Source organism: Culex quinquefasciatus, chromosome 1, assembly GCF_015732765.1.
Source record: "Culex quinquefasciatus strain JHB chromosome 1, VPISU_Cqui_1.0_pri_paternal, whole genome shotgun sequence".
In the NCBI taxonomy this organism is placed as follows: Eukaryota; Metazoa; Arthropoda; class Insecta; order Diptera; family Culicidae; genus Culex; species Culex quinquefasciatus.
The window spans coordinates 6,087,372-6,103,895 of NC_051861.1; the positions used below are offsets into that span (position 1 = coordinate 6,087,372).

General features: G+C 36.2%; 1 protein-coding gene across 1 annotated transcript in view; it reads left to right on the top strand.

The window, feature by feature from the left end:
• Nucleotides 1-13,844, top strand: part of LOC6036800 (CCR4-NOT transcription complex subunit 6-like) — a 177,587-nt gene extending 163,743 nt beyond the window's left edge. Inside the window, exons 4-7 of the mRNA XM_038250903.1 lie at nt 6,760-6,828; nt 11,413-11,519; nt 11,603-11,808; nt 11,869-13,844. Of these exons, the coding sequence (XP_038106831.1) occupies nt 6,760-6,828; nt 11,413-11,519; nt 11,603-11,808; nt 11,869-12,643 (1,157 nt within the window). The 3' untranslated portion in view covers nt 12,644-13,844. The remainder of the gene's footprint in view (nt 1-6,759; nt 6,829-11,412; nt 11,520-11,602; nt 11,809-11,868) is intronic.
• Nucleotides 13,845-16,524: the final 2,680 nt, after the last annotated feature.

Consider the following 16,524-nt stretch of genomic DNA (forward strand, 5'->3'; position numbering starts at 1 on the left):
AATTTGTTAGGCATTTTCAAAATTTTCCTGATTTGAAATCCATATCAATGGAAGCGAAATTTTGTATCCTTTTTCACTTATTAAAGTCTTTTTTTTTAAATACGGTATTTTGTCAAAAAAAAACATAAAAAATATTTTTTTTTCAAAATTTTAGTACTTTTGAAAAATTATAGTATTTTGTGAAAATTTTAGTATTTTTTTTACTGGATTTTTGCTACACTATAACTTTTAATGTAAAATACTAAAATTTTCACAAAGTACCGTTTTTAAAATACTCTAATTTACATAATACCAATACAAATGTTATTTTAAGTTTTCGTTTCTCCTTTATTTCAATTGTCAATTTTTAACACTACTTTTCACAATCTATTTTTTTTAAATACTCGAATTTTCATAAATTTCTCTTAAAAAAAGTTACGCTCCAGGAAGTATATTAAAAAAAGTGTTTTGACAACTTTAAACTGAAAATTTCGTTAATTTTTCTGATGTTTCTATGAAAATTATTGTTATAATTTGATCATCCAATTTATGTTCAAAACATATATAATCAACAGCCCGATAGAAAAAATATTTTTCGAGTCACATAGTCCATACTGTGTGTTTCTGGTGTATTTTATTTCCACTGAATCCAGATTAGCTTAGTTTGGTCACAGTTTTAAACTATGCCATTTTTTTAAATATTGCTATTTACTCTATTGAAAATAGTTTCACAGCCGCATTACAGAAAATGATTTTTATTTTTGGTAGGAAATTTTCTCATCTTTCCAAAAATGCTCAATTTTGTTAGGTTTTGATGTGTTTCAGCGGAGAGACAACGACTTTCCCAAAACAAATATAACCAACCAATATTACTATTAGGTTACTAGGCATGGCACAATATCTCAAATATCATTATTAAAAAAGGGCGTAGCTTAAAATTTAGACAAGTTATATCATCAATTCCACATCCAGAAATGCAGATCGGCATACGAGAGGATAAAGAGCACGACTCGGTAGTAAAATGGTACTGTGTGCGGACCGAGAGGATAAATCCCGAAATAACCGAGAACACTTTACTCATGGGTTCATCCTCAAAAAAAGTTCATCTATCAAAAAAAAGTACCGATACCGAGACTCGAACCCAAGACCTTCGGCATATTGAACCGTGCCTGTACCGTATGGGCCACCATGGTTCGGTAACTAAGTGGCGGTCATTTGTCCATATAAGCCACTTAATAGGATGAACTGTTCCAATGAACGCATGAACACGCGAGAGGACTATACTCTCGCAAAATAGCACTTTCCTCACGTTTCTTTTTGTGAGGACTATCCCCTCGTTCTTTAACTTTGGGTGCATAAATTCCATCAATATAAGAGATTTTACTTCCAATGTTTTGGTAAGAATAAAAAATAAACGATAAATACTTAAAATAAAGTAAGAAATTCACAAATTACTGAATTAATTAAATCATTTAAAAAGATCTAATTAATCGAAATAAAAACTCAAATTAATTGGTTGAATCTTTTGAAACCAATTTATTGTTTTTTGAAGTTTTACAAATTACTACCCTTGCAAGGGTCAACCTTGCAACTCTCCAGATCGGACTAGATCGTGGGTTAAAAAATTATCACGCAGCATTTTCCCCTTCTCAGGACCAACCTCTGCTGGCGAGTGCAATGTGCATCGCGCATAAATTTGAATAACTCCGGCAATTGTTTGTCACGATAATTGCCCAGCAAATGGGCCTCAAAGTGTGTACGCGAATGTGAGCCAATAAAAATAACTCGCGCGGACGTGTGCGCGATTCTGGCAGGAAGAATCAGAAAGGTTGAGCGAAAAAGAAGGGGGGGGGGGGGGTGAATTTCTGATGGGACACTTGGAACGACAATTGATTTAGTTATAACGGTCGTAAATTAAAGTATCCGCGCAATTGAATGCAGCGCGAAATTCCCCTTTGCATTGTTTGGAGTCCTTCTCTTTGGTTGGCCGCAAATGCACACAAAATTCAACTTGTTTGGTTCGCAACTCTGTTTTTTTTTTGTTTTTTTTTTCTCTTATATCTGTTTTTTATTTTGTGAGTTATTTTTATTTTTGTCAATTTTCGATTTTGAGTGCACGCAACTGCATTTTGTGCACGACACATTTCCCCCCGTGTAATGCAGTTTTGCAATTTTGCGCGGGAATTGAATTAAGCCACAGTCAGTTTCTGTCGCTCCACCAACGTACATATAATTCGATTGTGTCTGTCAGAAAATGTGGACCGGACGTGAGTCGTGGCATTTGTCACTGTGACGTGCGGCGGCGGCGGCGGCGGATGTCAATCAGCATCAGGGCTATTAGAGGGCTCTAGTTGGTTGGTGCGGGAAAGGTTTGGTCGGAAGAAAGCTTCTTGTGGGAGAGAAGGGCACTCTAGAACCGTGTGACAAGCCATTAGTCGACAAGTGGGTTGATAGTTTTGTTTCAGATGATCAGGGGTGTAGCTCTTAAGATGAAATCTAGTACGTCACTGATTTTAAAATTAATCAAATATGTTATAAATACTGATCCTGAATCCAACACTTATAAATTTGCCTATCATTCTATTACTACAGTTGAATTTTATTACAAAAATATCAATTTAATAGCAAAAAATAACAATTTCTTTTCTAAGAATTCATTTAAATTTTATATATTTATAACACAGTCAACTTATTAATAACATTGTCTTTTTATTCTAGTACTGCAGAATATTATTTGGTACCCATTGTTTTTTTTATAATTAAAATTGATCTGTTTAAAAGTGCATCTCAAATTATGTTGATTTATGAATGAATATTTGTAACACAGTTCAGACTCGATAATATTAATTTTGATTATCCGAAGGTCCATTATTTTTTTCTTATTTTCTTAATTCTTGAGTTATTTTTTTTTTTTTTCATTATTCGATTATCTGAAATTAATGTTTTGCCTGGATTCTTAATTATGGATTCAATTCTTGTACTACAATTTTTAAGACATTTTTTTAAGGATTTCATCCTTTTCTAGTGAACACAATTTATCAACACTAATCCTAACATGATTTTTTTTTTAATTTCTCTGCAATCTTTGTATTCTAGTACTACAATTAATATTCTAAAATCGTTTTGTGCGTCTAGTTTTTTTTATATTTCAAATTTATCCAAAATTATTCGAAGCTCCATGGTTTTGTTTTTTCTTTTCTTTTTTAATTCTTGAGTTCATTTTTTTCGTTATTCGAATTTATCTGAAATGAAATTTTTGCTTGGATTCTTAACATTCAATTTTGGATTTAATTTTTGTTCTACAATTTTCAAAATTTTTTTTAGTTTACCTTTTTTTAGTCACTTTTACAAATGTCAATTTATCAACACTAGTCTTAACCAAGGGGCTGGAAACTCTAATATTACTTAGGAATACTGAGTATACTAATGATATTCCAGTATACTTGTTAGTATACTAACCGAAAAGCAATAAACTGTTAGTATATTAAGATACTCTCAGTATATTGGTAAGTATACTGGCGGTATGTAAAGGAAATAATTAGTATACTAACATATATGTTGATATACTGGTTAACATAATAAGTATAGCTCTAAGAGTTTCTAACCCCTTGGTCTTAACATGATTTTTTGTAATTTCTTAGCAATCTTTGTATTCTAGTACTACACTAAACTTTTAAAAAACGTTTTGTTTGTCTAATTTTTTATTTATTTTTCTTTACAAATAGGTAGTTGATTGTAGTATTAGGGTACTACATTTTTAAACAAATTTAATAATGGATGACAAATCGATATGTACCTCTTTTTAGTCTTGTACTTACTCAATTTATATCCCAGCAAGCCTAAAACAAAAGAGCACAGAGGCATCGAAATATTGGTCTTAATTTAAACGTTGAAAAATGTTGACCTCAAATGCCCCACGAAAACAGCATGATTCGAAAAAAAAAGTTCTCCGATCGGGCTCAAAATTTTTCTGGGGGTTTCTTGGCCTAAAAAATTAGACCCGTATTTTTTCTTTGTCCATTAGGATGACCTACGCCATGTTAGGGTGGTCCGAAAAATGGCAATTTTCGTCATTTTTCGCAAAAATCACTTTTTTCAAAAATCATATCTCCGCGCCATTTCATCCGATTTTAGCTGTCCTAGACGCAAAAGAAAGGTGATTAGTTTGGCTATTTGGAAAAAAATAGTAAGAAGTTTCAAAAATCTAGCTTAACATTTGAACAGGTCGTATGAAAACATAAAATGCTGTTTTGAAGGTCTCGGAACTGAAAATATTTTCATCGGATTCCTCGGAAAATTTCACATAATATATCAAAAAATGGTGAAGTAAAAAATACGGGTCTAATTATTTCGGCCAAGGAACCCCCAGAAAAAAATGTTAGCCCGATCGGAGAACTTTTTTTTTCAAATCAAGCTGTTTTCGTGGGGAATTGCTAAATTTTAGTGTTTTATTGAATTTCAAAAAAAAAATATACTATTATATATTTTATTATGTATTTCTGTCTAAATCGTTGAAAACTCAATTAGCGTATTTTTCACAAACGTTTTGTTATGTATTCCTGTTCTAGTACTGCAACATTTTCTGGTTAAAAAATCGTGTTCTTTTTCTGTCTATTTCTAATTTCTCCCACTTTCGTTAAAATAACATATCGACAAATTAACACTTATCATAATTTTGAAAAAGAGAAAAAAACATTCTTATTATTGTAGTACTACCGTTGATTTTCTGAGGTTTTATTTTGTTCGTCTAGCTCTTTAATTTGAGTTTTTTTTTAACAAGCAAAATCTTTTATTACGGTTGATGTACTGGTTAAATTGTATAGACGTATAAAACATCCTTTTGTAAAAATCTAGAAATTGCAAGCAAAATTTTTGTGTCAATCTCTAGTATTAGTGCTAGTATTGGATATTGGAGATCAAGTTTTTTTTGTTTCGTTCTTAAATTATTTTTTTATTTATTCAAGAAAAATCATTAAAATTATTTTTTTAATCAGTTAGTTTAGTTTATTAAGTATTTTGATTTATAAACTAGTACTGCAACGTGCTTCAATGTTTATGTTTTGGAATACATTAACTATAATCAATGATGTGTTGATTAATGTTGATCTGTTGATTAATGAGCTCAAATAGATATGTTTTCAATAAGCTGGTATTTCAAATTCTTTCGACAAATAATCCTCATTAAAGGATTCATCCCTGCCACTTTCACAAAAGGGCGACAATTGCCGCCGTTGATACATCACTTAACCCTTTCTTCTGCGACGTAACAAGCCACTCTCCGTTCTACACAACTGCTCGAGTCACGCCCATTTTCCACCCTGTTTCCGCTGGGAGATTTCGATCTTGGAGTTCCACTTTTGACGCCCCGGCTTTCCTCCATCCGCCTGTCGAGCAGTGCGCTAATCAAGTCTTGTTAATTATCATCAATTAAAAGGAGTAGTGCTCGGCATGCCGCTGCTGCTTTCCAACTCCGGAAGAGATCTGCGATCAACGAGTCCGTGCAGTACTAGATTGCAACCGTTGTTGCGCGTTACAAAGTGTTCTCGACCCCCGCAGATCACCAAATCTCGCACGTGCCACGGCCACTCGCCGCAAATCGCCCGTTTTGACCCCAATCGGCCCCGAATTGGTCCCGTGCACCGGGCCAATCTTCGATGCACTTTTCTTGATTTATTACGGGGGTTATTAGTGTGGCCCAGTTCCAGCCGCTGCTCATGGCGAGTCCGAGGCTAATTGTCTTCGGTTGCGCTCGGGGGTTCCCGGACTCACAGTCTTGTAAGCGTATGCACACGGATGAACTATCGAGAGCAAAAGCGCAGCCAGTTCAGGGCGCAGTGGAGACCCCCAGGAGGACCCGGGGCCAGGTTTTTAGTTCCGAGTGTTTCACTCTCTAAGGGTTCGACGAGAAATGGCCGTTGCCGGATGTAACTTTGAGCTTTTCGAAAGGGTAGGTTAAACTGTGAACGAATTGAACAAATCAACCACCTCTACGGTGGCTCGCTTTATCACTCTAGAAATAAAAGGCTGAAACAAAACAAAACGCAAACCTTCCTGGCAAAAGGGCCGCACCCTTCTTCGAAGGCTTTAGAGCATTATCGTAGAAAATCGGTTTCACCTTCGTGGCATCCACGTAGCGTCCAGGGAAGAAAAACGTGAAGGATGGCTAGCGTGCCCCATAATAGCCCTAAGTTGGCCCCGCGAAGGCTTCGTTTAAATTTTGAATTGTATTATATGCACATTTGCATGCCTGTTTGGTAGGCAAAGGGAAAGATTTATAAGTTATGATCCGTGGCCAGTGATACCTCTCTCGATCTGCACACGGAGTTGATCTATATAAGATGTGTTACGGTCAACTTAGTCACGTTACTTTGAAATCGAATTTTCAAGATTAACAAAAGATTTTTTTCGCTTGCGCAGCAACCCACCTTGTGCCAATCTAGTACTACACCAGGTGATAAAATTTTAATGAGCCCATTAAATGTCGTACTCACAACTCACTTACAATCCGGCAGGGCAGACGTCAAGCAGGGCCAATCCCTAACCCCTCTCCGTAACTACTGCCCTGCCAATGTCAACCTTCTTTCCCATCGACAAAAAAAAAGTGTCGTAAAAAAGCCCCATAAAAATAAGGAAGAATTTTAATTGATTAACCGTAAATCGACGAACGAAATCGCGCAAAAATGCAATAATAATAAAGTCGATATTTGCACTTGCAGCCAGCATTGACTATGAAATGGTGTTAATCTCGGTGTTTCCTCCTTCTTTTTCTTCTTCTTGCAGTGTCCGTAGCGCCGCCACCGCAACGTCCCTGGATCCCGCTGGCGAGGCCAAATCGGTCCCGGGGTGCATGTAAGTAGATTTGGGATCGGTTTTCCGCATGCTGGTTTTTGATTTGCTTAATTATTCGTTGTGGTTTAGGTGCTAATCTAGTATTTCATTTTTTTTTTGTTTACACCTTAATTAACTTATTTTTAGTTGCACGCTTGATTAATATAAACTGCTTCAAGATAACACAAGCTAATTTTTAGGTAGCTAGTGCTGCAGTTTAAACTGCTTTATACAGATGTTGTACTAGATCACTTTTTGTTAGTCGCATTGTAATTTTTTTCTTGTTATTAACTAACCAGTTGCGCAAAGAATCGCTCAAATATTACATATCCCAAGATAGCCTTCTTCTTAATGTGTTACGTAATATTTGAATGACGCCCAATTGCACAAAATAATTTGAGACTTAGCAAGAAAATTTGTGAAAAATTACAACTGACTTTTTTTTACAGATTATAAAAAGGTGTTTCAAACACATCAGAAAATTATTATTTTGCTGAATTTAAAAGATTATTTTAATTCGCGATAATTTCCCTATTGTTGGTTTCTTTTTCTTAATCTTGTGGTCCATGTACTGCCCAAATGTTTATTTTTATTTCCACTTTAATTTTCTTCAATTTTTTGTACATTTTTATAATGCATTTCCAGTATTACAATTATTCTATTCTGAGCAATTCCATGTCAAATAGGGAACATGTTATCCTAGGCATATATAAGCCATTTTTGTGTATATGGAGCCAGTTTCACTCGATAATTATATTTGAGAAGTGCGTAAGTGTTTTAAATATTTTTCTATTTCGTAATTTAAATATTGCTGTATCTCGAAGCCGTTTCTTCGTATCAAAAAGTGGTCAAAGTTAAACTTGTAGGAAATTTGACCGGCTTTCCGAAAAAATACACTGAAACAAAAAAACACTCCATTTTTATGAGATTTTTTGATTTTAAGTTTAAAATTCAAATTTGAAGGTGTGCCCACGATTTTTTTTTCGTTAAAAATTTGTGTGAAAATAGCCTAAGATGTTACAAAAAGACTCACGAAAAATACAGGATGGAGCAACTCACTTAAAAAATCCAAAAATCATTTACTGAAACTGTTTTTTCAAAAGTGCTCTAAACCTCAAAATTTGCAAAAACCGATAATGGGAATCGATTTTTCAGACAATTTTACATAAAAGTCTCTATATTGACCACTGTCAAGTCCAATCCTTGTGAAGTAACAGCGGTTTTAAAAATAAAAATGTTGAAAAAAATGGTTTTGGCAAATGTCTTTAGCTTATATCTGTAAGCCCATACATCCAATTGAAATGTTGTCAAAGACAAACTTATGGGAAATTGGACGAGCTTCCCGGTTAAAATATTTTCGAGACTGAAAAATCAAGTATGACATATAGAAATTGCCAAAAAATCATCAAAAAACAATTTTTTCAGCATTTGGGTCATTCCATCTGAAGCGGAACAGCATTTGAAAATTACCCTCTCAGATCCTGCTCAAATTTGGCAGAGCTGTTGATACTATCAAAACATGCAAGAATCACGAATTTCATCCAAATCGGACCACCCCCTCCATTTTTGTACCTCCTCAAAAAATCGACTTTTTGGCGATTTTTGACCAAACCTTCAAGTTTCAAACGACGATAACACAGGAACTACAAATCTTAGAGGGTCGGTCTTAGACTCAATTTTGAAGGAAATTGGACGTAGAATCCATTTCCGTGATCAAAATTTTGATTAATATATTTTGTCTACCTGTATTGCGCAATTGAAAACTTTAAACGGCCGTATCTCAAAACACCCCAACTTATTTTTTTTATTTGACCTCACCATCGTGTTCCCCGGCCAATTTTACATAAGAATCACTTATCGACAAAAAGGAATATGTTTCGTTCCAGACATATCGAATTTTAAAGTTTTGTGTTTTCGAGATTACCTACATTAGCTTCATTCGCCGCATCTGCTAGAAGCACACAGGCGGGCTGATCAATAACTGCTACCTGGTCATTTATTGAAATAATATTTCATCATAAATAATCTTTATCAAATTGGGCAAAAATTTACTGTATAACACTGTAGGAAACTGGAGTTGAATCACGAATGTTTATCTGCTCAAAAAATGAATGAAGTGAATTTCTGTGCTAACCCACAGGACAGAGCAATAACGACACACAGTAAAGGGCAGAATTGGATTCCGACGGAGCGAGCAGGAAAATGCAATTAATCTTGTTAGTAACACTGAACAATAAGTACACGATACATTACTGAGTAAAAAATATGAACAAAAATTAATAAAATTTGTTGATACGTTGTACTCTAGTGAAGGACGATCACAAGGAGTAGGAAAAGGATTTCTGAAAAGTATAAAACTGAAAAATGTAAGAAAATCACAAAGTTTGATCTGCTGCAAAGCGGCTAATTCCCCAAATTTAGTTGCGATGATTTCGACACCGTCCGAACAACAGTATTTTTTTTCCTTACATCATTCTTGGATTCTTTTAATCAAATGGAGCTGGCTCACAATATTAAAATTGATTTAATATGATCAATCTTTTAAACCATAAATAGGATTTGCCAAATTATGGTAAAGTGTCAATAATGAACTATAATAATAATAATAATAAAGCAGGTTTTGGGGTTTTTGCTGAATGGCACTATTTTGCTACCGCTCATGATGAAGGCCCTAGTCATGGCCTCGGAGGTACTCTAAAACGGTTAGCAACACGTAAAATAATCCAATAAATATTCCTTTCACAAAAATAGATTGATCAAGGTAGGGGAACAGCATCTAATTCCAGCGTTCCTCTTATGTTGCCATATCAGCGCTTTGGCATTCAATTACAGCTGAATAAAAGCGTTTTCAACTGAAATCGAGTGATAAATAGCTCAATAAGAAGTGAACAAGCAAGTTTCTATCAAAAGTTTTGCAAAATTTGTTGTTTAAATAGTGAAAATGAGCAAATTGGACAAAACTAGGAGCGAGGACTTAACCTGCCAAACATACCAGAATTTCCCCTATTAGCCATTTGAATAAATATTTGCGTAAAATTATGAAAATATAAATTAAATTAATCATCTCCTAGAACACCAGGTAGCAGTTATTGATCAGCCCGCCTGTGTGCTTCTAGCAGATGCGGCGAATGAAGCTGATGTAGGTAATCTCGAAAACACAAAACTTTAAAATTCGATATCTCTGGAACGAAACATATTCCTTTTGTCGATAAGTGATTCTTATGTAAAATTGGCCGGGAACACGATGGTGAGGTCAAATTAAAAATATAAGTTGGGGTGTTTTGAGATACGGCCGTTTAAAGTTTTCAATTGCGCAATACAGGTAGAAAAAATAAATTAATCAAAAATTTGACCACAGAAATGGATTCTACGTCCAATTTCCTTCGAAATTGAGTCCAAGACCGACCCTCTAAGATTTGTGGTTCCTGAGTTATCGTCGTTTGAAACTTGAAGGTTTGGTCAAAAATCGCCGAAAAGTCGATTTTTTGGGGAGGTACAAAAATTGAGGGGGTGGTCCGATTTTGATGAAATTCGGGATTCTTGCATGTTTTGATAGTATCAACAGCTCTGCCAAATTTGAGCAGGATCGGAGAGGGTAATTTTCAAATTTGCACTTTTTCGTGCACAGTTGAGATGGAATGACCCATTTTTATTTTCAAAACCGTAGTAACTTCACGAGGATTGGGCTTAGAACAATGGTCAATATGGAGACTTTTATGTAAAATTGTCTGGTGAATCGACTCTCGTGTTATATAATATAATATAATATTTAGGTTGCAAATAATACAAAATATTCCGTATGTTAATGTCAATCTAGTACTCCATTTAAAATAACGCTTCGGTTTGGGTGTTGCATATTTCTACAATATTAAATCCATTACACAACTCATACTTTTGCATGCAGCTTGCCTCGTATTCTAGTACCTCCCACCAAACTTTTGAAGTTGACTTTTCGGATGATTTTTCAATTCTTTACAAACTTAGATTTTTTTACCAAATTTGGTAAACTTTACCGATTTTTCGCCGGTTTGACAGTTTGGAGAAATGAAAACATTCAAATTCGTTAAAATCTTGCTGGAATTCTGAAATGAAATTAATTGTTTTCATCGTACAACCGATTTTCGGTGAAATTCCGCTTTTTTTTTTGACAGATTGTTTACCGATTTAAACGTTTCCGATTTTTTACCGTTTCACGTTTCAAATCTTCGTTATGTAAGAACTGTGATTACTACCGAATTTCAGTAAAATTTTCGGTTGTTTTTAGTTTACTGATTTCTCAGCAGTTGAAATTATTCTAGTACTACAATTACTCTATCCATAATGTAAAAATAATTTCCTGAAGAAACAAAATTCTAGACAAATGTATAGTTTATTTTTAATTAAAAAATCTGTGTTGAAATTTATTATTTGTTGTCATTCTAGTACTGCATTTTTGCATAAAAGCTTCGGTTTCGGTTCTCCAGCAGCATAGTTTACTAATTTCCAACGAGTTTCACAAACTAATACCATCGCATGGTGCCTGCCTCGTAGTAATCTAGTACCTCCCACCGGCTCCCCCACGCCGCAAACGTCAAAATTTGAGAAGAAATCTTTCTCTCCACGCAGGTATATTCACCGTCATGTGCTATAACGTACTGTGCGATAAGTACGCCACCAGACAGATGTACGGCTACTGCCCGAGCTGGGCCCTGAGCTGGGAGTACCGGAAAAAGGTGCGTCATCAACCCCCCCAGGTCTCCAAACCAAACTGTAGTACTAGATTTACGTGTTTCTTTTTTTGCAACTTAATTTGCAGGCCATCCTGGACGAGATCCGGCACTACTCGGCGGACATCATCAGCCTGCAGGAGGTCGAGACGGATCAGTTTTTCAACTTCTTCAAGCCCGAGCTGAAGAACGACGGGTACGAGGGCATCTTCTCGCCCAAGTCGCGCGCCAAAACCATGTCCGAGAGCGACCGGAAGTACGTCGACGGGTGCGCCATCTTCTTCCGGTCGAGCAAGTTAGTAGCAAGAGGTTTGTGGAGAGGGTTCTGGATGTTGATTTTGATTATTTTTTGTAGGTTTTCGTTGATCAAGGAGACGCTGGTGGAGTTCAACCAGCTGGCGATGGCGAACGCCGAGGGCTCGGACAACATGTTGAACCGGGTGATGCCAAAGGACAACATCGGGCTGGCGGCGCTGCTTAAGGTGAAGGAGAGTGCGTGGGAGGGTTTGACGGTGGAGCAGGCCGCGATCTCACAGCCGATTCTGGTGTGTACGGCGCACATCCACTGGGATCCGGAGTTTTGCGACGTCAAGCTGATCCAGACGATGATGCTGAGCAATGAGATCAAGACGATACTGGACGAGGCAAGCCACAGCTTCCGGCCCGGCCACAAGTACGACACGAACAACGTGCAGCTGGTGCTGTGCGGTGACTTCAACTCGCTGCCGGACTCGGGCGTGATCGAGTTCCTGAGCGCCGGCCGTGTATCAATGGACCATCAAGATTTCAAGGAGCTGGGCTACAAATCCTGCCTGCAGCGTATATCAAATTGTGATACACCAAATGAATTTACTCATTCCTTTAAGCTAGCGTCTGCGTACAGTGAAGATATAATGCCATATACAAATTATACATTCGATTTTAAAGGTATTATTGATTATATATTTTACTCGAAGCAAGGTATGGTCCCGCTCGGTCTACTCGGGCCGATCTCGGGTGAGTGGCTGCGGGAGAACAAGGTGGTCGGCTGCCCCCATCCGCACATACCGTCGGACCACTTTCCGCTGCTGGTGGAGCTCGAGCTGATCCACATGGCGAGTAACCAGAACGGCCTCATCGGTCGGAGGTAGCAATAAAACTGGCGCAAAACAGCCGCCGCCGTCGCCGCAGCGGCCCCAGCATCCACCACAAAACAATAAGAATCATCATCACTCTAAAGCAGCAGCAGCAGCCGGAACAACACCACGTGGCAGACGTAGCACTAGTACCAGCAGCAGCAGTAGCAAATTGAACAAAAATCTAGCAGGCCCCGGGCCCTGCCCAATCTAGTACCACCAATTTGACCTTGACGACACCAAGAAGACTACGACCATCACCAGCACCAGCAAACAGCGCAGAGCCTACTTCTCCCAAGTACCAACACAGCACACACCCACGTCAACACACAACGACGGAAAGGCAGAGCCGGAACCTCCCTCCACAAAAAAACAGCAGTTAGGGAGGGAATGTTAGTAAGATCAAGCGCGCGCGAGAGAGAGAGAGAGGTTTGAATCTCAGCTAAAAGACCAATCAAACGCAACCATGCAATAGTTTAATCGATGAATGCGCGCGCACCGTGAAATCGAGATAGTGTCCAAAAAGTGAGCAAAAAAACCCAATTTAGTTTTGTCCCCACCCTCTTCTAAGCGCCCTTCGGGAACCCTGCGGGTTTCACCCCGGAGGCGTCAGTTTTGTGATATTTATTTTTTACTTAGGATTTTACTTTAAATTGTACAAACTCAACAAAACAAACAAAAAAAAAGCAAAAGAAAATCACAAACTTTTTCGACCAAAAACAAAGCAACCAACACACATTCATCGATTGTCGATTAATCTAGTACTACAACCGGAACCGGAAAGCTTTAGAAAACAAAACAAAAAAGGAAACTGTAAAAAATGGCCCCTCACAAGCCTCTCTCTGCATGTTTTTGTGTTCGTCAAATCCCGCGTAGGCTACTTGGATCCAACCACAAACTCACACACACACACACACACACACACACACACACACTTCGCATGGCAAACTGGAAAAAAAATCAGCACCAACCTTTTTAATTACTCTGGATTTATATTTCCTTTTTCGGTACTACAGTAGATTCACCCACCCTTTTTTGTTTATATTTTTTTTCTCGGAAAACGTGTAGGCAAAGTATTTTGAGCTCCTAGAATGTAAGACTGTAATTTGTAGCAACCGGAAGAAGAAGAGGCAGTAGGGCAAAGAGCGCGTTTATCTGCGACGAAAGCGCACGAACAAAGTAAGAAACCAAATAACAACATTTAATGAAAAAAAAACATACACAGAAAAATGAAAACAAAATGTCTTTTTGCTAACCCAAGGTTGTCCCGTCTTTTTGATCATTTTTTAAGCGTTAGGGAGCGCGCTAGCCTTGAAGTTAACTTTGGCGAAGAACGCAACTCGATACGCCTTCATACTCCAAACAACTTTTTAACTGTTTCTCAAACTTTGTCACCCATACAAGTATCCGTACAATTTTGGCAGCTGTCCATACAAAACGGGTACGTACAAATTTGAAGAAGAAAAAAATCTGATCGATTTGGTGTCTTCGGCAAAGTTGTATTGGTATTGGTGACGATTTTTCTACACTTTTTAGCCATAGAGAAGTACTGACAAAAAAAAAATGCTGCCGTGTTTCTTTGAGAAAAAAAAAACAATAGAAATCTTACCTAAACACATCTTTTCACTTCACGTAAAATTGAATTTGCAATTGTAAATACTCAATTTTTTTGTAAGGTGCATCATTTTCAAGTAATTGCAACTTTAAGTCTAATTAGTGGCAAAAAAATGATTTTGATTTTATTTTTTAATATAATGAGCTGAGACTGGTGAGACATTTGAAAAAATTATTTGAACTTTCAAAATCGGACTATTAGTTTCTGAGATATCCCTGCAAAGAATATTTTTTTTACTTTTTTATTTTTAAATTACGTTTATCTATGTACCAAAAAGATTTATTTTTCAAAATTTTAAAGTCTGTCCTAATCTTTGAAAAGATAGTTCGATCTCAGTTTTTTATTTGTTTACTTTTTTTCAAGTAAACCAATACTTTTTATATTTACGTGATTTTTTAAACTCTATTTAGAAAAAAATTATTCTTGAAAAAGTTTCAATAGAAAAGACTTTATATTTAAAGAAATCTTCACTCATTTTGAAAATATTTTGTTGGTTATCCAAATTAAAATATTTTGAAAGGTTTTTTTTTTTGTTAAAAAGTCTTACCTGAAGCATATCTTTGCATTTTTTCGAATAAATCAATTTTTTCGTAATTGTTTTTTTTAGATAATTTCATTTTTTCCAAATATGAGCAAAACGTGCTCATATTCGATCATTCAAAATTGCCAGTTTTTTTTTAATTGGCTTGGCTTTGGTTCTGGCAAAGATGTTGGAAAAATTTCTCGAACTAATAAGATTCGTGTAACAGTTTATATCGGCTCGCGCTGTAGTTGGTTGTAGTTAAATTCATGCATTTTTCCTATAAATCATAGTACATTTGTATTTACTAACATTTGCAATCTAGTACTTCTTAAGTTATCCTTACCTTAAAAAAAACTCTCTTAAAATACGCCCCTTTTCTTTCCATTTCCCGCATTTTGTTTTCTTCACCTCACATGAGATTACAAACGAAAACATCAGCCAAACGTCGCTCACCATCAAAAACAAACACAAAGCGCTACAAAACAAAACACGAAACAAAACACCCAAAAGACAAAAACGAAATGTGATCTTATTAAAGTTTTAAAACAAACACACGTGTGCTGTTGAAATTAACTCGTAAACAAAAGCAACAAAAATATTGTAAAAAAAAATAACAGATTGTTACTTTAATATCTCTAAGATCAGATATAAGCGAAAACAGAAAAAAGTACAAAGTATCAACAACACTCACTGTGAACACGTGCGCGAGCGAAAAAAAGTTAAAAAAGTGCTGCAAACAAAAACAATCATCTCTCGAACAGAAACCTTAAGTTGGCTTGCTATTGGTTAGTGTCAAACCATACTTCATTTCGTTATGAAGTGCTACTCTAGTTTTCAGTGTGAACTGCAGCTTCTCTGAGAAAAAAAAAACACCCTGAAATGATTTTCTATCAACGAATTTGAAATAATAATTTAAATTAAACTTTTTCCCATACATTAAATTCATCTTGAATGATAGTATAAACTTTTGTTCTCCACTCAAAATTTGATTTTGCTTGTCTAATCGTTTTTTCAATCAAAACCTGCTGCATTATAGTACTACGTTTGACCATTGCTGGCCAAAGAGACAAAATCCCCTCTATTTTTAGTAGTAGTAGTAGAAGTAATTATTCTTCACTGTACAGGACGACGCTTGACGCGGAACCGGAATACCCGATCTCGAGCCGTTCGAATCGAAAACCATTTAAACGTAAACGCACTCTCACACACCCACACACGAAAAAAGAACAATGGCAGTTTGTAAGGAAGTTTGAAAAAAGGGGGTAACTGAAAAGGACTTATCATGGTACCTGTATTTTCACCATCTTTTCTAAGTAAACACACGCAACAACATCAACAACCACAACAAAAACATGGGAAAAGGGAAAAAAACAAACATGGCTTGATGAAATTTAAGGTGAAAAATTCGTAAAATTCATCACGATCTGAAGTCCATTCTAGTTCCTCATTACATTTGGTTTAATGGAGAAATAAGCATCGTCGAACAAAAAAAACATCAACTTGCAGATCTAGTGCGATCTAGGGATTCTTCTGTCGAAGATCGCTCAATTTCATGCAGTTTCTGCATTTTCTAGCCAACTGGGCTACAGAACATAACTTGAAACTTTGATTTTTTTAACGGTTTTCAATTTTTTAGATATACATTTAGGTCAAGAAAAAAATAAAAAAAAAACGAGAAATCAACGCAAACTTTTGAAACATTGTTTTTTGGGCCCAATTTGTCACCATGATTAAAATTTACTTTACATGAATTCTATT